This window comes from Heteronotia binoei, chromosome 8 (assembly GCF_032191835.1).
Source record: "Heteronotia binoei isolate CCM8104 ecotype False Entrance Well chromosome 8, APGP_CSIRO_Hbin_v1, whole genome shotgun sequence".
Classification (NCBI taxonomy): domain Eukaryota; kingdom Metazoa; phylum Chordata; class Lepidosauria; order Squamata; family Gekkonidae; genus Heteronotia; species Heteronotia binoei.
The window spans coordinates 81,387,101-81,412,111 of record NC_083230.1 but is presented as its reverse complement, the minus strand read 5'-3'; the positions used below and the strand labels follow the sequence as shown (position 1 = coordinate 81,412,111).

At 41.1% G+C, this 25,011-nt stretch overlaps 1 protein-coding gene across 9 annotated transcripts in view; it reads left to right on the top strand.

Moving 5' to 3' along the window:
- Window positions 1-25,011, top strand: part of TNRC6B (trinucleotide repeat containing adaptor 6B) — a 201,436-nt gene that overhangs the window by 31,790 nt on the left and 144,635 nt on the right. For 5 of the 9 annotated variants that reach the window (XM_060245402.1, XM_060245408.1, XM_060245406.1 and 2 more), the window contains one exon: window positions 13,785-13,852. The exons of 3 other annotated variants lie outside the window; for them this stretch is intronic. In XM_060245402.1, coding sequence (XP_060101385.1) covers window positions 13,785-13,852 — 68 coding nt within the window. Of the gene's footprint in view, window positions 1-11,695; window positions 11,823-13,784; window positions 13,853-25,011 lie in introns of all 9 variants that reach the window. One more of the 9 variants, XM_060245401.1, reaches the window with a different exon arrangement.

Genomic DNA, 25,011 nt, shown 5'->3' with positions numbered 1-25,011 from the left:
AAATAATATTTTATATTAGTTTTTTTTCCAGTGATCCTTTTATTAGAAAAATGTGGAGTTCTTGGAGTGAGGACAGAAAAATGTGTGTTTCTTCCAAACTTTTTGAACTTTCCCCCATGCCTTCACATCTCTTTTGTTGTTGTTGTTCAGTTGCACAGTCGAGTCCGACTCTTTGCGACCCCATGGTCAAAGTCACGCCAGGCCCTCCTGTCTTCCATCATCCTCTGAAGTCTGCTCAAATTCGTGTTTGTTACATCAGCAACACTGCCCAGCCATCTCATCTTTTGCCGTCCCCTTCTTCTTTTGCCTTCTGTCTTTCCTTGCATCAGGATCTTCTCCAGTGAGTGCTCCCATTTGGTGGCCAAAGTATTTGAGCTTCAGCTTCAGCATCTGACCTTCCAGGAAATAGTCTGGGTTGATTTCCCTTAGGACTGACTGATTTGATCTTCTTGCAGTCCAAGGGACTCTCAAGATTCTTCTCCAACACCACAGCTCAAAAGCATCTATTCTTCACTCAGCTTTCCTTGTGGTTCAGCTCTCACAACCATCGCTTTGACTATACGGACTTTTGTTGTCAGGGTGATGTCTCTACTTTTTGTTATACTGCCCAGGTTCGCCATAGCTGTCCTCCCAAGGAGCAAATGTCTTTTAATTTCATGGCTGCAGTCACCATCTGCAGTGATCTTGGATCCAAGAAATGTGAAGTCTGTCACTACTTCCATGTCTTCCCCTTCTATTTGTCACAGTGTGATGGGGCCGGATGCCATGATCTTAGTTTTTTTTGATGTTGAGTTTCAAGCCTACTTTTGTGCTCCTCTTTAACCCTCAACAAGAAGTTCTTTAGGTCCTCCTAGAGATGTAAAGGCCTGGAAAAAAACCAGAAAAATTCGGGGGGGGGGGGGGGGGACAGTTTTTTTCTGTTTTTTTTTCCTGAAGCCTCTTTTTTGTTTTTTTCCGAAAAATTGAAAAAAAGAAAAGAAAAAAATTGATTATGGAATGTTTTATTTTAACATGATAAATAAAATATTTTAAGACAAGGTGTTCAAATATTTTCCAAATCATTTCTAAAAAATACATATGGTATCAGATTATTCTAATTTCTGTGAATTTAGGACAAGCAAGTCCTAGGTCATGCCCATTCATTAAAACTTAGTCCTACACCCCCTTCTATCCACTTCCCCTCTCTTCAATTCTTTTTATGAGAATGAGTTTTTTATTTTTATTTAATACTGTGGAGAGGAAATATGAATAATTGTTACTTCTGGATTTTTAAAAATTGTTTTGTGGAGGGGTTTTTTCTGTTCCACATAAACTAGTAAACAGTTCAGGAGATTGTTGCAATTACAAATGAATATTATTTTAAAAGTAAATTTTGTTTGTAATAATTATTTGGATACAGTATATTTTTAATATGCTAGTTCTGATAATTTCATGCCAAATAAAATTGTCCATAGTCATATTTTATGTTCCTAAAGTAACAGAATGACTTTCAATCTGAAAAAGAAAAAAGTGCTAATGCAGCATTTTTTTTTTCAATTTTTCCAAAAATGCCTGTTTTTTTCTGGGAAAAACCTTGGGTTTTTTCCTAGCTTCAAAATTTCCGGAAATTTGACGTCTCTCGGTCCTCCTCACTTTCTGCCATTAGAGTGGTCTCATCTGCATGTCTGAGGTTGTTGATGTTTTTCCTGGCAATCTTAATTCCGGTTTGTGCTTCATCCAGGCCAGCATTCCGCATGATATACTCTGCATATAAATTAAATAAGCAGGGTGACAATATACATCCTTGTTGAACTCCTTTTCCTATTCTAAATCAATCAGTTGTTCCATATCCCGTTCTGACAGTTGCGTCTTGACCCTTATACAGGTTTCTCAGGCAACATGTGAGGTGGTCTGGTACACCCATCTCTTTCCACAGTTTGTTGTGATCCACACGATCAAAGGCTTTAGCGTAGTCAATGAAACAGAAATAGACATTTTTGTGATACTCCCGTGCTTTCTCCATAATCCATCAAATGTTGGCAATCTATCTCTAGTTCCTCTACCTCTCCGAACCCCAGCTTGAACTTCTGGTAGTTCCCGATCAACATACTGCTGAAGCCTAGCTTGAAGGATCTTTTAACATGACCTTGCTGCCATGTGAAATGAGTGCAATGGTGCAATAGTTTGAACATTCCTTGGCATTACCCTTCTTTGGGATTGGAATATAAACTGACCTTTTCCAATCCTGTGGCCACTTGCATTTTCCAAATTTGTTGACATAATGTGTGCATCACTTTAACAGCATCATCTTTTAGGACTTCGAATAGCTCAACTGGGATACTGTCATCTCCTCTCTCTTTGTTGTTAGTAATGCTTTCTAAGGCCCATTTGACTTCACTCTCGAGGATGTCTGGCTCAAAGTCAGCAATTTCACTGTCATGGTTGTCAAGGATATTGAAATCCTTCTTGTATAATTCTTCTGTGTATTCTTGCCAACTCTTCCTGATCTCTTCTGCTTCTGTTAGGTCCGTACCATTTTTGTCCTTTATCATGGCCATCTTTGCATGAAACATTCTCTTGATTTCTCCAATTTTCTTGAAGAGATCTCTTGTCCTTCCCTTTCTATTATTTTCCTCTATTGCTTTGCATTGTTCCTTCAGGAAGGCCTCCTTATCTCTCCTTGCTATTCTATTGAAATCTGGATTCAGTTGGGTGAATTTTTCCTTTTCACTTTTGCCTTTCGCTTTCCTTCTTTCCTCAGCTATTTGTAAAGCCTCATCAGACAGCCACTTTGCTTTCTTGCCTTTCTTTTTCTTTGGGATGGTGCCGATTGCTGCCTTCTGTACAGTGTCATGCACCTCCATCCATAGTTCTTCAGGCACTCTATCAACTCTAGTTCTTTAAACCTATTCTTCACCTCCACTGTATATTCATAAGGGATGTGATCAAGGTCAACCTGAATGACCTAATGGCTTCCCCAGTTTTCTTCAATTTAAGCCTGAATTTTGCAATGAGTAGCTCATGACCTGAGCCGCAGTCAGCTCCAGGTCTTGTTTTTGCTGACTGTAAGGAGCTTCTCCATCTTTGACTGAAGAGTATATAATGTCCATGTGATGTCCATGTGTAGAGTTGCCTTTTAAGTTGTTGGAAGAGGGTGTTCGCTATGACCAACTTGTTCTCTTGACAGAACTCTATTAGCCTTTGCCCGGCTTCATTTTGTTCTCCAAGGCCAAACTTGTCAGTTGTTCTGGTCACTTTTTGACTTCCTACTTTGGCAATCCAGCCCCCTATGATGAGGAGGACATCTTTTTTTGGTGTTAATTCTAGGAGGTGTTGTAGATCTTCATAGTACTGGTCCACATCAACCTTTTCTGCATAAGTGGTTGGGGCATAGACTTGGATTACTGTGATATTGAATGGTTTGCCTTGGATACAAACCGAGATCATTCTGTCATTTTTGAGATTGTATCCCATTACTGCCTTCCTCACTCTCTTGTTAACTATAAAGGCCACACCATTTCTTCTTCAGGACTCTTCGCCACAATAATAGATGTAGTGATCCTCTGAGTTAAATTCACCCATTCCCATCCATTTTAGTTCACTGATTCCCAAGATGTCAATGTTCAGTCTTGCCACTTCTTGTTTGTCTACATCCAGCTTACCTTGATTCATAGATCTTACATTCCATGTTTCAATGCGGTGTTCTTTGCAGCATCGGACTGTTCTTTCGCCATCAGACACATCCACAGCCGAGCGTCCTTTTGACTTTGGCCCAGCTGCTTCACTCTTTCTGTGGTTACTTGGACTTGCCCTCTGCTCTTCCCCAGTAGCATACTGGGCACCTTCTGACCTGAGGGGCTCATCTTCCAGCACCATATCTTTTAGCCTTTTGTTACTGTCCATGGGGTTTTCTTGGCAAGGATACTGGAGTGGGTTGCCATTTCCTTCTCCAGTGGATCACATTTTGTCTGGGTTCTCAGCTGTGGCCTGTCCATCTTGGGTGGCCCTGCGTAGCTTAGCCCACAGCCTCACTGAACTGTGCAAGCCCTCTCGCCACGTCAAGGCAGCAATCCATTTTCTTAATGGCCCATTGACAAGACGGGGGTGGCGAACACATATCTTGGGCCTTATGTTACATCTTAATTTTCTGTTGCTTTAATGTATCACCCATTTCAGATATCTTTGTCATAACAAACTAAATTGTTTTAGTAAATAATATCTAAAGAAAAACAGGTATGTGAAACTCAGACAAGGCTGATTTGTTAATATATGAAGTTTTTAAAAAAGTATGAAGTAAAAGGAAATAATAGAAGCAAGTTTTACCCTTTGTGCATTTCAGCAAGATTATTTACTAGTTCATAGAAAGATGCCTTCATTTCTTTTTTTAGCATTCTCGTTACAGTTAGGATACAGGTATTCTTCCCCTGCCTTAAGAGGTTCTACAAAGATCACTTCCTGAAGAAACTGTTTTGGATTGCTGTAACTAGAGTAGCACATGCTCAAGAAATATTGAATAAAGTTCCGCTGTATTATCATGATTTAGCAGTTTCACAAATGCTACTACAAGGTTTGCAAATAGATCAGAGGGAATCTTGTGGGTGGGTTGTCAGGCTGCCAGCAGTAAGTCTAGAAATGCCTCAAAGCATAGTCAGTAACATACTGCTAACACAGAATGATCAGCCTTCCTAGATAGCAGCAGTAACAGATAGAGACTTGTATTATGTATAGCGAGTGGGATTTTGTTCTGTGGATTTGTCTTCTAAACTCTTGATAAACTGCAGACCTTGCAATACATGTTGTGACCAAATATTGCAGATCTTGGTAACTTGCTTTCTGATATGGTCTCATTGAGAATGAATACTAAGAACTTTGTCATTCTATTATTTTTGAAAATATTGCTTTTGACAAGTGAGACTTTGAAAGCAGACACAAATTTCAGATTGATCCCAGTTGTGATTGATGACAATCTTCTGCAGTACTATAAACTTGAATTTTGTTGCACTAGGTTCTGCCAAAACTAGAGATGTAAAATTTCTGGAAATTTTGAAGCTTGGAAAAACCCCCAGAAAAAAACCAAATTTTTGGGAAAATTGTGGGGGGGGGGGGAAATGCTACATTAGCACTTCTTCTTTCTTTTCTAGATTGAAAGTCATTCTGTTACTTTAGGAACATAACATGACTATGGACAATTTTACTTGGCATGAAATTATCACAACTAGCATATTAAAAATAGTGTATCCAAACAATTATTACAAACAGAATTTACTTTTTAAATATTTATTTGTAATTGTAACAAATTGAGCAACAATCTCCTGAACTGTTTACTAGTTTATGTGGAACAAACAAAAAATCTCCACAAAACAATTTTTAAAAATCCAGAAGTAACAATTATTCATTTTTGCTCTCCACAGTATTAAATAAAAAAAAAAATTCATTCTTATAAAAAGAATTGAAGAGGAGGGAAGTGTGTAGAAGGGAGTGTAGGACTAAGTTTCAATGAATGGGTATGACATAGGACTTGCTTGTCCTAAGTGCACAGAAATTAGAATAATCTGGTACCATACGTACGTTTTAGAAATGATTTGGAAAATATTTGAACCCCTTGTCTTAAAATATTTTATTCATCATGTTAAAATAAAATTTTCCATAATCAATTTTTTTCTTTTTCTTTTCAATTTTTCCAATTTTTTGGAAAAAAAAATAAAAGAGGCATCAGGAAAAAATGTTTCCCCCCGAATTTTTCCAGTTTTTCCCCCAGGTTTTTACATCTCTAGCCAAAGCAATTGGCAGTAGACCCCAATCTAGGAAATAACCATATATAAACAGTTAGTGGATTTGGTGAGATTAGGAGTGGACAGGAAGACCAAAATGGCACTGGAAGACAGCAGTACCTCTCCTGCTCCTATGCTGTCTCAGTTCATGGAGGGTTGAAAAGCAAGCTGGTGAGAGAGGAGATGCCACTCTATGGTGGCTACAACCCACCTGAGCCAACATGCTTCTCATCTCCAGATATACTATGTCTCAGCTGGCACAGGGTAAAGCCTGTGCTCTTCCTTGCCACTGTGGGCATGATGGGGTTGATGGAGTATGGATAATACCATGCTCTTCCTCACTAGTTGCATTGCACCCATGCCAGCAGGGCAAAGTATTCCTTTGCACAGGGCACAGTTGAGTGTTTTTGTGGCTGTGTTCCTTATTGCTGGCCTGAGCAAGGAGCACTGTGGTTCCTGGCTTCAACCTATGCCAGCCACATCCATACTCCTCCTTACTGGCTCTGCTGTAGGGATGGGTGGAGCTTTGGAATAGAGATCTAAGATTTCTGGAAATTTTGAAAAAATGAAAATTTGGAGGGGGTGAAATATATGCAATATTTACTGTCCTGTCAAACCTAAACTAATTTTGCTGCTTTAACAACAGAAAATGCATAATTTATAGATTTGCTATATTTGACATATTTATGTAATTTAAAAGTTATAAATGCCTTACTTTTCTGCAAGCAAAATAGCAAATATACCTAGTACTTGAGAGAAAACAGCAACCTGCTGTGCCTTATTGCAACCTTATGTCAATAAGCTACTTGTTACTCTGTCTGCAAGTATGTGTATCACAGTGATTTGAGAGAGAGATGAAAAGTGGAGTCAGGTCAGAAGCACAGCAGAAGGCATGCAACAGTTGAGAAACAATGAAAGCACTGCATGTTCCTTTAATGAAGATTAGGTATCCTTCTAGGTGCAGAAGAACATCTTGAAGAGATGTATGTATCTTTAAAGCATTTCCCTCATATTTCATAGAAAGTTTTTTTGGTACTCTTCAAAATTTTCAGGGTTTCAGTCAAAAAAATTGGAGGGAGACCTTTTGAAACAAAAAGTGTTTTCTTGAAGTTTTCCAACTGGCATCCAAATCTCTGCTTAGGACAATGGTTCACTTGAATTTTTTCCCACGAGCCCTCCCAAGTAAAACACTCAACAAGTTGCCTTTTATAACAGCTGTTAAATACCGCTGTAATCAGATTGTGTGGATAACAAATCTATAAACTTTTGCTTTAAAATCCTATTAAATTAGACTCCAACTGCTATCCATTTACTCATCAGAAGAGACAGGAAGTGGTTTGCTGAAAAGCCCTTCTAAAATAAATACTTTTTATTAAATGATTGGAAATATTTTCAGATTCCTGTGAGCTGTGTTGGAAGGAAATATTTGACTGAGAAGTAGGATAACAATGTAACTACTTGTGTGCATGATATTGCAGCTCTTGACTGGTGAGGTTGCATTCTTCTGCGTCAGCTAGATTCTGTTTTCATCCATACTTCTATCATGATACAGCTAAGCTTCCTTAACCATGGTTTGACATGTTGTCTGAATTGGTCTTTTCTGAAATTGTGAATCAAAATCATACTTAATTTACCGACTTACTTTGTAATTTGAGTAGTGCTTTCAAAGTCTGTGCTGTGGCACAGTAATTGTTGGGAAGTTTTCAGGTGTGTTTCGTATCCTATTTGCCAGTAGTAGCTTTGCTTGAGACAGAGTGTTTTCATCTCTGGAATTTGTTTTAAAGGTGGATTCAAACAAATTAGAATCTGATTTTTTAGCAACTTCTTGTCCCCTCCCATGCAAATTAATAACACAGGAGAGTGTGAAACTGGTCATCTCATGTTGTACAGCCAGATACTGAATATCTGTGGGTGGTGATAAGAGTTTATCTCTAACGCTCAGCAAGGTTTAGACTTTAACTTCAGCAAAGATGCCTCTGTGTGTGCATTCTGACTATTCTAGCAATGCCTTAGGGATGAAGAGTTAAGAGGTATGGGAGAGTAGACTGAATTAAGTCTGGGAAATTTTGAAGGTGAAGACTGTCAAGTTCAATAAACAGCTTAGAGCAGGTAAAGAAATGATCACATTCTGAATCATCTGTTGCTTGAGAAAGACCAAGAAATGTTATCATGTGTGTTTTCTCATTCCCTTCTAGTAAATTGCGAGGTTTATCCTTTAGTTGTATTATCCTAAGTACTCTGTAACATCACTTCTAACATTTCTATCATACTCTTCTGTTCATATTTTGCATGCAGCTGAAAGCCCATCAACTAAACTAATGGATAGTTTTTTACTTTGATTTAAAATGTTGAGTAAGAATTTATATATACAAGATTGTCTATTTAGGGCATCTTTTAGGTTTATGAGTTTGTCTTACCCTTGTCTCTGTGTTTTCTCCTTCTTACCTTTACTACCATATGTATAATATTAATGGTTTAACATCACTTTGTGTATATTACAAAGCTGTTACCTCATGCTCTTGTGAACTGCACACAGTTGATTTAGCTAGTTTGGCTAAGGTGTATAGTATCAACAAGCCCTTGCGGGGGGTAAAATGTAGATGTGGAAGGCAATGGCAGACCACCCCGTAAAAAAGTCTGCCATGAAAATGCCGTGATGTGACATCACCCCAGAGTGGGAAACGACTGGTGCTTGCACAGGGGACTACATTTACAATTTTAGAGACCTGATTAAATGCAGAATAGGTGGAACTTAAACTGAACATAGAGAATCTCTTCATCCTTTCAAGGTAAAGGCCATTGTGTCTGCTCAAGTGCTGACAGTTGAGTTCAATATATTTAGTACTGGAATCAGTTCTGTATTGCTTCCTTATTCTCCCCCCCCCCATGTATATCTGTTGAATATAAAAATACTGTCCGTCCGGTCCCCCCCCCCCCCGAGAGTTGTCCCCTTGTACTGTGTCCTAGCAACTTGGTGGCTCTCATTTAAATTCCTTGCTCCCTTATAGCTTTTCTGTGGAAACCCCATATGCATTAATCCAATGTCCTCCATAGTCCCTCCCTGTTGGTTCCAGCCCAGTAGATAGCATGTACAAGCATCATGTTCCTTTCTGCCTCAGGGTCATCTGTGAGTATACATCTCCTATTTCCAAAAAATTTCATCAAGCACCTGGTTGTCTGGGGATACAAACACTTGCCTCAATGCTCAGTTGCTTATTGATATTGTTTCCCATGTCCTTTATCTGTTCCTCTTTGGACCATTCTTCTGAACTCCAATAGCAGCTTATTTGCTAGATATGGGTCTGCCTTTGAAAAGACCGCAGCAGCTTTTAACTAGAACATGGCAGCCAGGCTATTGGAAATTATTGTGTTGAGTGCCTGCTGTGTCTTCACTGCCTCCCAGTTTGTTTCTGGGAAGAATTCTGGCGATGATTTTTATTTATAAAATCCAAAATGATGTAGAATGAGAATATCTGAAGGTCTTTGTTCCTAACCAGTGGTTGAGCTGTTCACTAGAGGCCCTTCTTTTGGTGCTTTCACCATTTCAGAGTTAAGATGGGGCCTTTTCTGTAGTTGCACCACCTACTTATGAAACCCCATTGCAATGAATGTTCACTTGTTTATTGTCTTCGATCTTTCCTCCCCAATTTTAGGCAGCAAAGTCTATCCAGTCTATTTAAATCTGTGGTATTAGGTTGCTAAAAATAAGTTTTATTGTCTTTTTCAGGGCTTTTTTTTTTAAGCAGAAGCACACAGGAATGCATTTCCACTGGCTTAATGTCAGGAGGTGTGGCTTAATATGCAAATAAGTTCCTGCTGGGCTTTTTCTACAAAAAAGGCCTTGGTCTTTTAAGCGTAATGTTAAGTTCCATACTGGTGAACATGAGGTCTGACAGCTTAGTTTGGGGCAGTAACATATTGGTTATGTTGGCTTCATAGGTTGTCTTTGATTTTTGCTGTTTTTACCTATTTGAATTTACCTAGTTTGGAAAGAAATGCAACTTAGAATAAAATATAAGGAAATTAAAGGGTCATTGGGCAATTATGTGCTCCCTGAAGATTGAGGTAGAAAGGCCAGGGCAAACTGCCTACATTGCAAGTGAACACAAAGGGTGATTGTGTGTGCGTGTGTGTGTGTTACTTTCTGATCCTAGAATGTTCATATTTGAAATGGAAAATGTTCTGGGGTTTTTCCTGTAGCAGTATAACAGTTATAGAAATACTAGTTTTCCCTTTTGTCCTATGCATTCCCATATTTGATTTTTTTTTGCATTTATACTTGTAAAGCAATTCTTAAGTTAGGCTAGAAAAAAAATCTTCCAATTCTTCTAAACTCTTCCTGTTCTCCATAATTTAAACCATATCAGTTTATATTTGTGTACAGTAGTGTTAAAGTAATGAATTTAAGTGCAGAATTTAAAATGACTTCTGTTTCACTTCTCCTGTCATGTTTATAGTAGCACCCCATTGCTTCCCCTTGTACTTCTCTGTAGTCTATCCCCAGTTCTTCCTCTTGTAGTTGCCTTTCTGTCCTTTTGTTCTTAGTGTTTGTTGACCTGATTGCTGGTGCTGCCAGTAGGAACACAGTATGGAAGGAGAGCTCCACAGAAGCAACACTTGTCTTTTCCATTGAACTGTGTCCCAGCCCCTTCACATACCTCAGCCAGCTGCTTGCCTGGTCCCTTATGATAACCACACTCACTGCTAGCCAATTAGAGATAGGAGCTTACTGCTGCAGTGTGCTGAATACCCAAACTCCGAAGTCTCTGTTGGATTCAGTGCTGTGCTGAATGTGCTCAAAGTAGTTTGGAAAATGTACCTGAACTGGGACTGTCTCTCACATGCTGCAATGGGGATTTAGACAGGTCAGCATGAAAATGCTGGCAGTAGGCAGTGTAGCAGAGGCAATCAGTTTCTGGCTGTCTTTATTAATAAAAAGGAAAAAAGTAAGCAGGTGCAGGATGATTGAAGGCAGGCTTCTGGATGTGGGATGGGGGCTTACCTAACATGGAACTTACTGTATCTGCTAAAGGCAGCTGCCAATGAGTGTGCTCATTATACTGTCTACATATGAACATCAGGATGGAAAAAAAACACTTTTTGAAAACTAAATGAAAAGCACATGTTGGTGGAATTCTTGAATTTTCTCAACTACTGTCAGAAACTATGAAATTGTTTTCCTTGGTAAGGAATGGTCGGAAATACTGTTGTCCTTCTTCCTCTGTATCTTAAATTCTTGCAGCTCAGAATTCAGTTTCTCTGAAAATTTGACAGTTTGTACCCCTCACCAAACAGGTACTTACAAAAAAAAATTATAGTGATAACCAGGGCTTTTTTTGAGCAGGAAAACACAGGAATATTGGGGAGGGATGGCTCAGTGGTAGAGCATCTGCTTGGTAAGCAGAAGGTCCCAGGTTCAATCCCTGGCATCTCCAAAAAAGGGTTCAGGCAAATAGGTGTGAAAAACCTCAGCTTGAGACCCTGGAGAACCGCTGCCAGTCTGAGAAGACAATACTGACTTTGATGGACCAAGGGTCTGATTCAGTATAAGGCAGCTTCATATGTCCATATGTCCAACATAGTTCCAGCTGGCTTGGTGTCAGTGAGTGTGGCCTAATATGCAAATGAGTTCCGGCTGGACTTTTTCTACAGAAAAGCCCGGTGTGAAACAATGGTGATGTCAGGGTGTGTGGCCTAATATGCAAATGAATTCTTGCTGGGCTTTTTCTACAAAAAAAGCCCTAGTGATAACACAGATCTCATCAGTAATGAACAGAATGTTCTTTGTTTAACAATGTATAATGTCTTAACTATTGTACAGAGCTACTCTTGTGTATCTAATGTTTGTGAGAAGGATTCCCTGACACAACTAGTTTGGCCTTCCTTGACGCAACTAGTTCTATATATGCCAGGTATTTCTTTTCCTTTTCTTTTCTTTTTTGCAGGGAGGTCATTCAGTTATGTGTGCCCTACCTGTAGTCTGAATTGTACAGCTGAGGCAGAGTGACCACCTCAGTGAGAACTAGGTTCAAGATGTCAGAACCAGATATGGCTTGGTTTGCCACCCCAGGGGTATCTTAAAATGTTTTCAGTTTAAAAAAAAATCCACAGAGCTGAGACATTGTTCAAGCTCATCTCTTTTCCTCCCCAGACAATGAGCAGAATTGTGTTTTCTCCACACAGGTTGTTCAATTGTGGCTTTCCCTACCCAGTTTCAAGCTTTCCTGACTTTATTCTCCCCATTCAACTTTGTTCTCTTCTGAGATTGAGGCTGGGGAGTGGCAGAATTACTTAAATTCACAGTTCTTCGAGCAGCCTTGCCTGTCTGTATCCCTTTTTGCTAAACTATTTCCTGCCTAGCTATTAGCTAGCAGCCTGAATAGCCCACCTTATGCCAGGCTCATCAGAACCTGGGAACTAAACAGGGTCAGCAACAGTATTTGGATAGGAGGCCATCAAGGAAGGGTGGGGTTGTGGGAGTAAGGCAGTGTCAAACCACTTCTGTTCCTGTCTTGCCTGGAATGTCCTGTGAATGAAGTTATCATGAACTGAGTGAGACTTGACAGCACGTTTTTTGTCTTCTATTCCTTGTCTGTAGCCTCAAAGCATGCATGGCATAGGTTCCATGTCCATTGCACCATGTCAAAATTCAAAAATATTCTAGGATTGAAAAATGTAGAACAATTTTTCAAAAATTCAACCAAAGGAAAACTTGAATTTTGAAAATATATCCTTCTCCATTCAGAAGCTTAAATAAAGGCTTCCTTCAGATGTCAGATTTGTGGTTGAGAATGGGCGTACTTTATTGTTGGCCTCCCTCACTCCACCCCTTGTGTGTAACTGAAATTATTTCTTAATAATTGTTCAAAGAGATTGAATCCAGGTTTGTAGGTAGGAAACAACCCACAGCTTTGGTAAAGCACCCCAATTAGGATATCACATCCAATTATTGTTAGATACAAACTAGGAAGTCTTCCATATCTGTTCCATATAGGAAGGAGGAGGGAGAAAGTATGTGAATCCAGGAATAAACATATTCATTTTTGTGCTTGGCATCTGTATGCAGCATATGTTACCCAGTTCAACAAAAACCGGAGGGGGAGATCTAAAAAAAATCCTTTGGCCTCTAGTTTTGTTATCAGTCAGCCATCTTTCACCTAGTTTTTAAGAATTTTATACAGCTTGTGACCCTCACCAAAGCCACCTTTTTAAAAAATATCAAATTCCACAGTAAGAATAAATCATAATAAGAACAATAATCGTTAAAGAATTTCAACAGCTTTAGTGAATAAAGTAGCACTATATATATATAGTTATATAGTTATATATAGATCCAAGTAGTCAGCCGTGTTGGTCTGAAGTAGTAGAACAAAACAGGAGTCAATTGCACCTTTAAGACCAACTTTGTTTTATTCAAAACATAAGCTTTCGTGTGCTGTCTAAGCACACTTCATCAAACGGATTCCTGTACCGATTTCCTCATCTGATGAAGTGTGCTTAGAGAGCACACAAAAGCTTACGTGCTAAATAAAACTAGGTTGGTCTTGAAGGTCTTGAAGGTGCAACTTGACTCCTATTTTGTTCTATAGTTTTTATATATATATATATATATATATATATATATATATATATATATATATATATATATATATATATATATATATATAAACTATTTTATATATATATAAGTTATATATAAGTTTTATATATATATAGTTATATGTATAGTTATAGTTATATGGGGGGGGGTGTACAGATTCCAATTCTCATATCTGCTCATTTTCAGCTACTAAAGCATTCTTCCTTATGCTTAATTTTATTGTAAGAATGGACCAACTTGGGGAAAATTTCTCTAGAGTGGTAACTTGAATCCAGGGATGCACATTTGTTAACTACAAATGACAATCTCTTGGTTGTTAGGGATAAAGATTGAGAAGTGATGATAATGTTAAGTGCTGACAGGGGTTAAGGGACCACTTAGGATGGTGTGTATTTTGCTCCATCAATGCTGACATACACTGCTTGCCTTCGCAGATGGAACATGAGGATTTTGTAATGGAAGGGCATGGCAAGACTCCACCTCCTGGTGAAGAAAACAAACAGTGAGTCACAAGTTTATTTAAAAAGGGCCATAACAAGAGTGTATGATATAAAAAGCACTTGCGAGTTAATGTGCTCAAAGGATTGCTTCCTTTCTAAGGCATTCATCCTTTAGTTGTTTTAATATTAGATCTTAAGTAGCCAGGTTAAGTGTGCTGAGTATATAATAGGCTCTTTAAAATTATAATGAAGATAAAAAACAGTTTTGATGGAAATGATGTTAGGTGACATTATGAAAGTACTAGAAAAAAATACAAAAGTATGCAAATTAACACCTGTCTGCTAATCTATGATAATCTTAGATGGGTCTTTTTTTGAAAAGTGAGCTTTGTATTTCAGTCTTGAGTAAATCTGACAAATGCAGGACAGGTGTTGCCTTTCTGATTAGCTATGCAAATATTTGGATGAGAAAATTGCTTTATATTAAATAGTTTTTAATTCTTTGTACATACATATGTTAAAATATGGATTCCAAGGTGGTCATAACATGCTAGTGAATGAGCTTGGCATTACATTCAGTTTTTATACTTTTGTCAGAAGTACTTTCTGCTGTACATTTCAGCTCCTCATTCCAAAGATTTGTAGTATTTTTACTAGTTGCCTATCCTGGCTCATTATTTCCTCAGATTTCTACTTAGCATCCTTTTTTATTACTATCCTTGGGGTTTTCCCATCTGTGTTCTTATTCTTCTTTTTTTAATCCTTTTATCTTCATGCTCCCTTCCTTCTAAGTAGTTCAGATATCCATCTTATTTTCTTCTAGCCTGTCCAACAAAACTACTGCTGTGCCACACCAACAGTACACAGTTGGATTGTTTCCTTGTGGATTTTTAAAATTTCTCGCACAGAAGTTTCTTGGCTGTCTTTGTTTTGCTTCTGGCTTTTTTCCTTTGAATGTTCTGTGGTTTTACAGACACACAGCCAAATGTGTGTGTGCATGTATATGTACGTATGCTTTTAGATGACACACAAATAATAAACTGAAAACTGGCTGTTTCTGTTGAGGCAAAAAATTTCTCCTGGGCTTGTGATATGATTTCTGATAAGCAGTCTTAGGGAAAGTTTTTAATTGGAAATTTTTCCTTTTTCAAAAAAACAATTTTAGTTCCTACTATTGGTTTGTCTTGTGTCTGGGTACAGTGTCTGGGTACAATATAGTCTTTTTGCTTTTCTACTTTAAATCCCGTAGTCTTTGTAGCTTCTATATTTCAGACAAGGCATGGGAGCAGAGTCCTTCAGTTGTAGTGGGAATGAACCTCCAATGCATTGTATCATGTGACAATACAGACTAACTGGCATAATGCCAGCCCTGGAATTTTAAAGAAATAAGTCCTTTTTCCCCTCACTGGACATTGGGCTATTTGAGGAGAAATGAGAGGTTGTTATGGAAATTCCTACTGCTTTATTTTGGGCAGACAGCATCCACATACCTTTTTGCTTACTTAAGGCTTTGGTTTGTATAAACATAGCCTTATGCTGTGAAGCCTTTCCATCTCTAGAAGATAGGATCACAAGTGAAAAGAAGAAAAGTGAGCTAACAGTCCACGTGATAAACCGTTGCCATAATATGGATATTATCTAACCATTGTCAGTGCTGCCTAGCCTTTGTTAACTTCATAGAAGGAAAAACTGTTGTTCATATTTGTATGTTGTCCTTTTTCTAGGAGTTCAAGGTGATGCATAGATTTTTACCATTATCTTCACAACTCTGAAAGGTAGTTTAAGCTGAGTGATCAGCTGATACTTGCTACAGAGTTTCTTAGCTGAGAAAGGTTTTTAGTTTAGATTGCTAGCATTCCATTCATTAAATAAGTGGCTCTTCTCCTTTTCTGTCTTACATCCCACCAGTTACCTTGTCAAAGAACCTAGGTGCTGTTTATCATTTATGGTAAGTTTTAGGGACTTAAAAATTGCAGTAGTGTTCTTAGGAGTATATTTTATTGCTATGGCTTTAATGGATAATCCATGGCAGGTGGATCAGCAGGAAGTAAGTAACGCATAAAAAAGATTGCTGGTGGGCAAGGAGTTAAGGGACACTTGGTTCAGGTTTTCTACTAGCATGACAAAAGATCACAAATGGATAATCCATGGCAGGTAGCATTGGCAGGAGATGCTCTTGACATGTTTGCAAACAGACATGGGGACTGAGGGAGAGCAAATTCTTGTTAATAGTTATGAAACCTCTGCAACCCACCCAGACTGCTTCTGCATCCTATTAATGGTTCATATTGAGGTTGAGAGCTGCTATTCTGGACTACAAAGTCTCCCACTTGGAAGGAGGGAAATGTGGAAGTGTGCATGAGACAGTCTGTGAGAATTTGTTACTTTGTATTCATTGCATTTCTGACAAGGAATGATTGCCTTTTATATTACTGCTATACTGAAAGCCCTGAATACATAGTGAAGTGCAAAATACATGAGCATCTGAATGTCCCTTGGGGTATCAAACTAATTTGTTATGATGGCCAGATCCACGGTGGATTTGATTTAAATCAAATTGATTTAAATCACAATTTAAATCGCTAGTCAGTAAGACTTGATTTAAATCATAGTTTTCTGCATAAAGACTCTCTTTTACGGCCTGCTGTCTTTATAGGTTTTTTCCTCCAGGGAAAGAATAATGTGATAAACCTTTGGTTATACACACAAAAGATCCACAGTCTTGTGGAGTATTCTGCTCAAAAAGTTTCACTTTCATTTTTACTGCTTGCCCCTCCCTCCTCACACTTAAGTTTCTTCTTGTGCAGATCTATTCCACTCCAAGCAGTCTTTTTCTATTCATTGAACTTTTTGAAACTTAGCACTTAAGGGGTTGATTCTGTGTACATAGGTTTGTGGAACAATGAGTTTAAGGTCTTTTTCTCAACTCTGTTCATTGTATAACATTTTTGCTGTGTAGAAGAAGCATGTGATCTCTGCAGACACAAATTACAATTTTGAGAACTGCAAAACCAAGCATCTGTGTTCTGTGATAATGTCTTGTAGACAGAGAAACTGCCCAGTAATCTTACAGAAACCTCTGAAAGAGCATGACATTGTGAATGGATTAATAGAATTTATTACCAAAAATTTAAACATTGAATATACAGCCTTATGCTTCAGAATTAAAAACTAATCCTTATTTCATGATGGAATAACCTTTGGATGATAATATATTTTTCTCAAAAAGCATTTTATTTTAAAAATATGATTTTTTTTTTATTTTTTTGAAAAAAACCATTGATTTTTATCCATACTGGCCAGATCTGACATAAATGTGACCTTGTCGGGATGGGCCATGTGTGTCATAAAATGTAATACCTGGTAGGGGAGATATAAACTTTATAAAGGATACAGACTAACACACACTCTCAGCCTAATCCACCTCACTGCTCCCCCCTCTGTCTCTTAGCAAAAAACACATACCTTGAATAAAACTTTGTTGACCTTAAAGGTGCTTTGTATTTCTCATTGTGATTAAGGGAACTGGGCAAAGGAAGCTCTGGCTCCTTCCTTCCCCAGGGGACCAGGAGAGGGAGGAGCATCAGCCAATAGAAGGAAGAGAGGCTTGGCTTAGTAGCTCCGTTGTGCAATTGAGAGAGCCTGGTAAAGCAAGCTCTCCTTCCCATTAGCCACTGGAGAAAATAGAGACTCTTGTGCGATTGAACAAGCCTGGAAAAGCAAGTTGTGATGCAGAAGGAAGAAAGAGACGGAGAAAGAAGCAGACAGTGAGTGGTTCATGGGCCGGATAGGAGCCCTCTGGGGGCCTGATTCAGCCCCTGGGCTTCATGTTTGACACCCCTGCATTAGAACATCCATTGCAGAAACTTAGCAGAAAATGTGTTAGAATAAGCTCAGAAATCTTAACATGTTTTCCATTACCCTCTGTCATTTCTGCTACAGGTGCAGCCCAAAGTTGTGCTGAATATACTGATTTTAAAGGTTTTATAATAGTTAAATCAAACTAATTCTAAGGGAATAGACTGAACTAGATAGCATATGAAAACCTAATTTGCCTCCTGCTTTCATTAGAGTTTTAAACTATAATTTAGAATTGTGTTAGGTAGCAGCAAAGAAAATGCTGCTCTAGCATTAATCTTTAACTGGTGATTTGCAATGTGTACCTTGGTTATTGCGAGCAAGAATAAGCTGTATTGGCAGTTGCATGACTGTTCATCCTCTTCTCTTTCGATAAGGGAAGGAGTATTGCCACAGATGCATAGCCAGGAATATAGTGGAACAGGTGCTGGACTAAATCAAAAAGAAAAGAAATAATTAAAAAAGTTTCCATGCACAGAAACTGAGTTTGCTGAACTCTCAGCTAAGATGACAAAAAGGCAACAGACTCAGAATAGAATAGCCTTGGAGATGGGCAAGAAACAGAAATAACATAATTATATGGCCTTTTCTGCATTAGAAGCTGCCAAACTCATATCAATAGATATTATTTGTTAAGGACCAGGTGCAGAAGTGTCTGAGAATGGCAAGAATGTACAACTGAATAGATAAGATGTGGTTCAAATATGGTTGTATTGGTTGAGGGCCAAAATATAATATTATACATGAAAAACTTGTAGTCCTTATTTGTAACTAGATTTTAAGATAGAAAGTAGCAAGAATGAACTAATATTTTTTTAATGTATTTTAGGAAGACATTTGAAGTACAGATAACCTGGCTTTGTGTTTGAAATTATAAGATAATGGGTTGGCCAGCAATGCATGCCCTTGCCAAGTGGGACAGTTAGCTATTGTTAGGGGATGATTTTAAAATCCCCTAAATATGGAAAGTTAAATTGATTGAAAACTAATTCTCAGAGAGGGCTTCTGGCTTGTGACCTATTTATCTTTTGGATAAAATACTTTTATGGACTCATGTAATTGTTCTTTAATTATCTACATAACAATGATGGATAGTATAATTTTCTTTTGAGTTAGTGTTAAACGTGCAAAATAGTTATGCTAAAAGCAAAAACCTTAAAATGGAAGCAGAGATTCTGAGTATTGTACCTGTAATAAGCCTAAATTGTGATTGAGGAGTACCTCTAGCCACTAGGAATTTAATTATCTGATATAGGAAAGCTAACTAGATGCCTAGGTCCAAATAGACAGCTGTGTTGGTCTGAAGTAGTAGAACAAAACAGGAGTCAATTGCACCTTTAAGACCAACTTAGTTTTATTCAGAACGTAAGCTTTCGTGTGCATGCACACTTCTTCCTCGTCTGGTGTGCATGCACACGAAAGCTTACGTTCTGAAAAAAACTAAGTTGGTCTTAAAGATGAAATTGACTCCTGTTTTGTTCTAGATGCCTAAGGTTCTTAAGTGCATGCTATGTCTGAATCTGCCTGAAAGAAGACAGAGATGGACAGTAAAGCTTTCAACAGCAGTGCTAGAGGGGAAATTGTTGTGTCCTGTATTGCATGCTGGGGTCATATGTTGTCTGCTTTGGTCATACATCAGGAAGCCTTGAAGGTCACATGGGCCTTCTATACCTGCATCTGGGCCTTCTATACACACACGGAAGAATGTGATGGTAGAATACTGAGGATGTAGACGGCAGGTGGGGGAATTCTCATTTTGAATACTCCTCTTTAAAAAAAAATGCCCTGCAAATACAAAACTTGAACTAGCAGATAGAAAGGCAAGGGTTGTGAAAGAATATATATTTGCTGCTTTTCCATTTGTAGGAAGTTTCCAACAGTGGCGTAGGGGGGGGGGGCGGGGGGGTCCCCCCAGGTCTGGGGGGTCCCCGCATTGGCAAGGGGGGGCCCCAAACAATGGCCGTGTTGCTGCGCTGCGAGGGGGGGAGAAAAAGAATGGAGGCGCCCCGCGCCCGACAGCGAGGGGGAGCGCGCGCGCGCACGGCAGAGGAAGGGGGTGTGGTGGGGAGGGGCGCGCGCGCGCATGTCGGGGCTCCTCGTTCCCTTCCCTTCCCCCCTCCCCCTTTTTTTCCCCCTCTCTCACGCAATCGGGCTGAAAGCGCGGGAAAGGCGCGCTGCTGTTTCTCCTCCCTCGCCTCAGAAGGCGCGCGTGCGCACCAGCCTCCTTCTCGGGCATCTCCCGCGGCGGGGGGAGGGGAGTGGACAGCAACCGCCGGCCTGACTGGCTGACTGACTGACTGGGGTCGGGCGGCCGCGGGACGCGCCTCCTCAGCGCCCGCGCGCGCCCCCGGGGCCCGAGGCGCCGTTGCTGCCCCACACGCGCGTCCCCGAGATAGGGGGCCCACATAAATCTTGGGCCGCCCCGGGCTCCCAAAGCCCTAGCTACGCCACTGGTTTCCAATACAACCATATTTGACCCACATCCTCACTTCTTTGAAGTTGGACATTCTTGCTATTCTCAGACACTTCGGCACCTGGTCCTTTTCAAATAATTTATTTTATTTATTTAGTGAACTTATATTCTGCCCTTTCTCATAATGGGCTCAGGGCGGATCACAACATAGGTTAGACAATAAAAACCAACAAGTCAGATTTAAAACAATACAATAAAACCAAACAGCAGAACGATAAAACTTAATAAGGTAGATCACTGGCGGAAAGTGCACATTTCACAGAATACAGTTTGTGTCCCAAAAAGAAGTGATGGTGCTAAAATTAGATTCAGATGCAGCACCTCAATAAGGCTATAAGGCATGATGTCACAACAATAATATCTACTGATATGAGATAGGCAGCTTCTAAACTAGAAACATCTAAGTTTGAAATTATGATTGTTGTCTCACAGTGTGAATTTATATAGGCCATTGGATCATTTTAGTCTACTGCATGAGTAGACCAGGCCTCTCATAATTTACATGACCATCTCTTTGTACAGAACACTGATTTCACTCTTTATAACATTGTTCTGAATTACACCAAGAGGGAGGCTGTTCAGATGTTTCTATTCCTTTGCAACAAAGATTTTTGGTGTTCAAGGTCAGAGAGGATCTTGTATGCAAATAACTGTGGGATCTCCAGGCTGGTTTTTTTTCTTGTGTTAATGGAATTGGAGCAACAAATGTGAGTTGAGACTCACTTCTGGCCTTGGCATGTATATGTGAGAGCAAGAGTGTTGTATCTGAACAGCACTATGGCGATTGTCCAAAGCGATACTTTCGGTTTTGTGTCCAAGTAGGAATTTGGATTCAAATATGGCAGCATTAGTTGGCACCCAACATTCTCTCTGATGCTGCTGATGTACATAGAAAAGCATTGTGAACTATATGTTGCTTTAGGATAAATAAGTAGAACAAACATTAACTGTACAGCATTGAGGTGACCTTTATGGGCAATTATTCCTCTGATTTATCTTGTATTTGGCTTTTAGTGGCAACTAATGCATCTAACAGGCATCTAAGGTGCTGCTGGAAACAAAACTAAAAACTCAGTGTCATGCTGGGAGACAGCCTTTCTTAGCAGAAAGTGTATCTTCCATGGCTGATACAGTTCAGGCATTGGTAAATTAATCTTTGCTGGGGAAAACAAGATTTGTATGTGTGCATGGCTTTCCTCCCCCTTTTGACTTTAATATCCATCAAGGAGCAGTTTGATTTAGATTAAATGGTTAGATGTATTTCAGCTTTTGCCATGACTGCCTGCTTCCACAGTTGTAGTTACTAGCCTTTTTGACAGAATGGGTAATCTCTTCTTTCTTGAGCATATTGGACTACTCCAAACAAAGTACTACTTATAAACTTTTCATGTAGATTCATATAGATGGTTGTTCATTGTGTCTTACTGGTGGTAGAAGAAACTTTACATAGTATAGATTTAGATTTCCTGCCATCTTTACTTTACTATCCCAGTGAACTGTTCAACTGTCTCTTGTTACAAGATTGCCATGCCACATTGTTTTTGCGTATAATGGCTCTTGGCTTAAAAACTGGGTTAGAAGGCTAGCATACCTGTTAGCTGATATAAATCAACATAATTGGGGGTGGGGGGGAGGGGTGGCACTGCTGATATGGGAGGCTTGCTCCTTTCGGGCACTCCCACCTCCAGTGATCTCCGGCATTGAGTGTGTTGGTCTATTATGGGATAGGGGAGAAAATTGGCTATCTGGCTGGTGTACCGAACACTTAGCGCACCAGCCAGTGCCCTACCGGCCCTGATGGAGCCTGTAGCAGGCTGGGCGCTGGAGTACCCACAGCTTATAGTCCTGGGTAATTTCAACGTCCTCGCTGATGATGTGGACTCCACCAGGGCAACGGACCTAGTGTCATCCATGGTGACACTAGGGCTCTCCCAGTGTGTTACAACTACTATCCATCGGGCCAGGCATACATTGGATTTGATCTGTCAGGTCTGCTGTAATTCTCTGTGTAGTTAGATCATTTCTTTGGTTCAGGAAAAGGATCCTGGGTAAAAACCACACTGTATGCCAATGCTGCTAGCTCGAACTTTCCTCTCCCCTCTCCCTCCCTTTGTTATGTAGCAATGCTTTGAAATGGGAATATGGGAACAAGATTGTGGAGCCTTCTCAGAGGAGCATGGGGGGAAAGTGGTGCCAAGCAGACGCTCAAGGACGACCTAGGCCTGAGAACGAAAAAGTAACATCAATGTGTGAATGTGCCCTGCATAGTGTGCCCCTCCCTTAAGAATTCCTTTGATGTATACCTTATATGATTGCTTTGTTTGTATACTCGCCAGTCTCTCAACCTCGTTCTATAGTCTAACAACATGTTACAATAAACTAGAAACTTTTATCAAAAAGGTCTCGTTATTGAAACATCAGACTTGACATGATCTTTGCGGTGGGAGTTACAGTGGACCGAATTACTGCCTCGGCAGTGCCATGGTTGGACCACTATGCACTAAAGGCCTGTATGGCCGTGTCTCCACAACCCTGTTTAGGTGGTGAGCATATTTGGGCTCACCCACGGAGTCAGATGGATCCTATGCAGTTTCAGATGGCACTGTGGGATCCTTGGCCCTCTGGCAACTCACTAGATGGCCTAGCGGAGGCGTAGCACCGACAACTCTCTGCAGCCATTGACGAGATCGCTTTCCGGTGCCATCTTCGTTGCCGTGCTCAGCTGGCACTATGGTACCCCTCGGAACTGGGGCTGATGAAACTGCGACTAAGAAGACTAGAGAGGCATTGGCGGCGTACTGGCGATGAAGTGACAAGAGCATCTTATAGGCTGGTTATGAAGTCCTATGAGATGGGAATCAAAGCTGCAAAGAAGGCTTACTTCACAGCCCAGATTACGTCTGCGAACTCTTGCCCTGCTCAGTTATTTAGTATGATTCAGTCACTTACAAACTTGCCACAGAGCAAGCCAAATGATAGGGAATTGGATATAGGCTTTGAGGCTTTTTCTGATTATTTTGCAGATAAGGTCTTGACACTTTGCCGGGACCTCCCCGCCAATTTAGATACAGTACATGAACTCGAGGCCCCGAGCCCGTCACATGTTCCAATGTTGGACCATTTCACTCCATTTTGTCTGAGGGAAGTCGACAAGGTCCTCTGTTCTGTGCATCTGACTACTTGTGATCTGGACCCATTTCCATCCTGACTGATGTCACGCTCCGGGTACCTCTCCCGGCGCCGCCGGCGCCCCTCCCGGGCACTCTGGGGCGTTCCCCGGAGGTCTCAGAAACAGGGGTGGGAGCCAGGTTACTTCACCGCAGGCCCCCGTTCCCCTCCTGGCTGTGCTGCGGCTCCTGTCCCTCTCTCTCACGAGGCAGCCTCAATAAGCACTGGCCAGCTTCCTCCCCGACCTCCTCCTTCCCTCCCTTTATCACCCCGTCTCAGTCCTCCCCCCCTCCTGGGTTCTGCCCCTCTCTGGCTCCTCCCCCCCTTCAAAGCCCCAGACGCCCGGGAGAGGCGGGGCTGGGCTGCCTGGGCGTGCCTCGGGGGTCTCGGACTTCTGCAGCGTGCTGGGGTGTGGCGTCTCTCGCGACCACGGGTCAGGCGGCTCTCCTCCTCTCTGCCCAGCGCTGGGCTCAGCTTCTCCCTCCTGCTCCCCGACGTCTTGCTCTGGCCAGGCTCCTCGGAGCCGGAGACGGGCGCGGTAGCTGAGAGGCGCCGTTCGTGCGGCTGTTGGCACTCCGTCAGCCCAGGTGAGGGGTGGGGCCGCCGCGGGGGCTTGGGAAGGTGTCGGAGGCTCTTGGGGCGGCGGCGGGGGCCGGGAGTGGCTGGCAGGCGCCGGGGGGTCCCCTTTGCGTAGTCCTCGCCCGGGCTGGGCGGGACAACTGATAAGGGCGTGCCAGAATTATTGGTACCACTTCAACAGATCATTAATAGGTCCTGGACAGAAGGGACCTTCCCTTCACCCCTCAAGGAAGCAGTGGTTCGCCCACTTCTTAAAAAACCATCTTTAGATCCGGTCGAATTGGCCAACTATCGACTGGTGTCAAACTTGCCCTTTTGGGGCAAAGTCATTGAGAGGGCAATGGCAGCACAGCTACAGGGGTTTTTGAATGACACTTCCACATTAGACCTATTTCAGTCTGGCTTTCACCTGAGACATGGGATGGAGACAGTACTGGTCGCCCTCTTGGACGATCTCCTAAGACATCTGGATCAAGGCAGATCAGCAGTGTTGCTGTTATTAGATCTGTCGACTGCCTTTGATACAGTCGACCACCAGCTGCTGTCACACTGCCTTGCCAACACGGGGATTCAGGGGTCTGCCCTCCAATGCCTTACCTCTTTTCTCCAAGGCCGAGGACAGAGGGTGGCAGTGGGGGAGAAGTTGTCTCGGAGACACCCTCTAATGTGTGGGATGCCTCGGGGCGGTTCTCTCCCCAACACTATTTAACATCTGCATGCGCCCCCTCGCCCAGATTGTCTGAAGCTATGGACTGGGATGTCACCAATATGCAGATGACATCCAGCTCTACCTCCTGATGGGTGGCCAGGCTGACTGCGTCCCAGAAAATCTGGATCAGGCATTACAAGCCGCTGTGAAATGGCTCAGACAAAGTCGACTGAGATTGAATCCAGCAAAGACGGAGGTTCTGTACCTAAGCCGAGGCGGCCTGGGAAGAGAGGTCCCTTTACCGACCTTTGATGGGGCGCCTTTAGAACCAGCTTCAAGGGTCACGAGTTTAGGGGTTCTCCTGGAGTCTTCATTAACTTTAGAGGCCCAGGTGGCAGCCACTGCCAGATCTGCATTCTATCATCTTAGGCAGATAAGACAGTTGGCTCCATACCTGGAATGCAGCGACTTGGCTACAGTAATCCATGCAACGG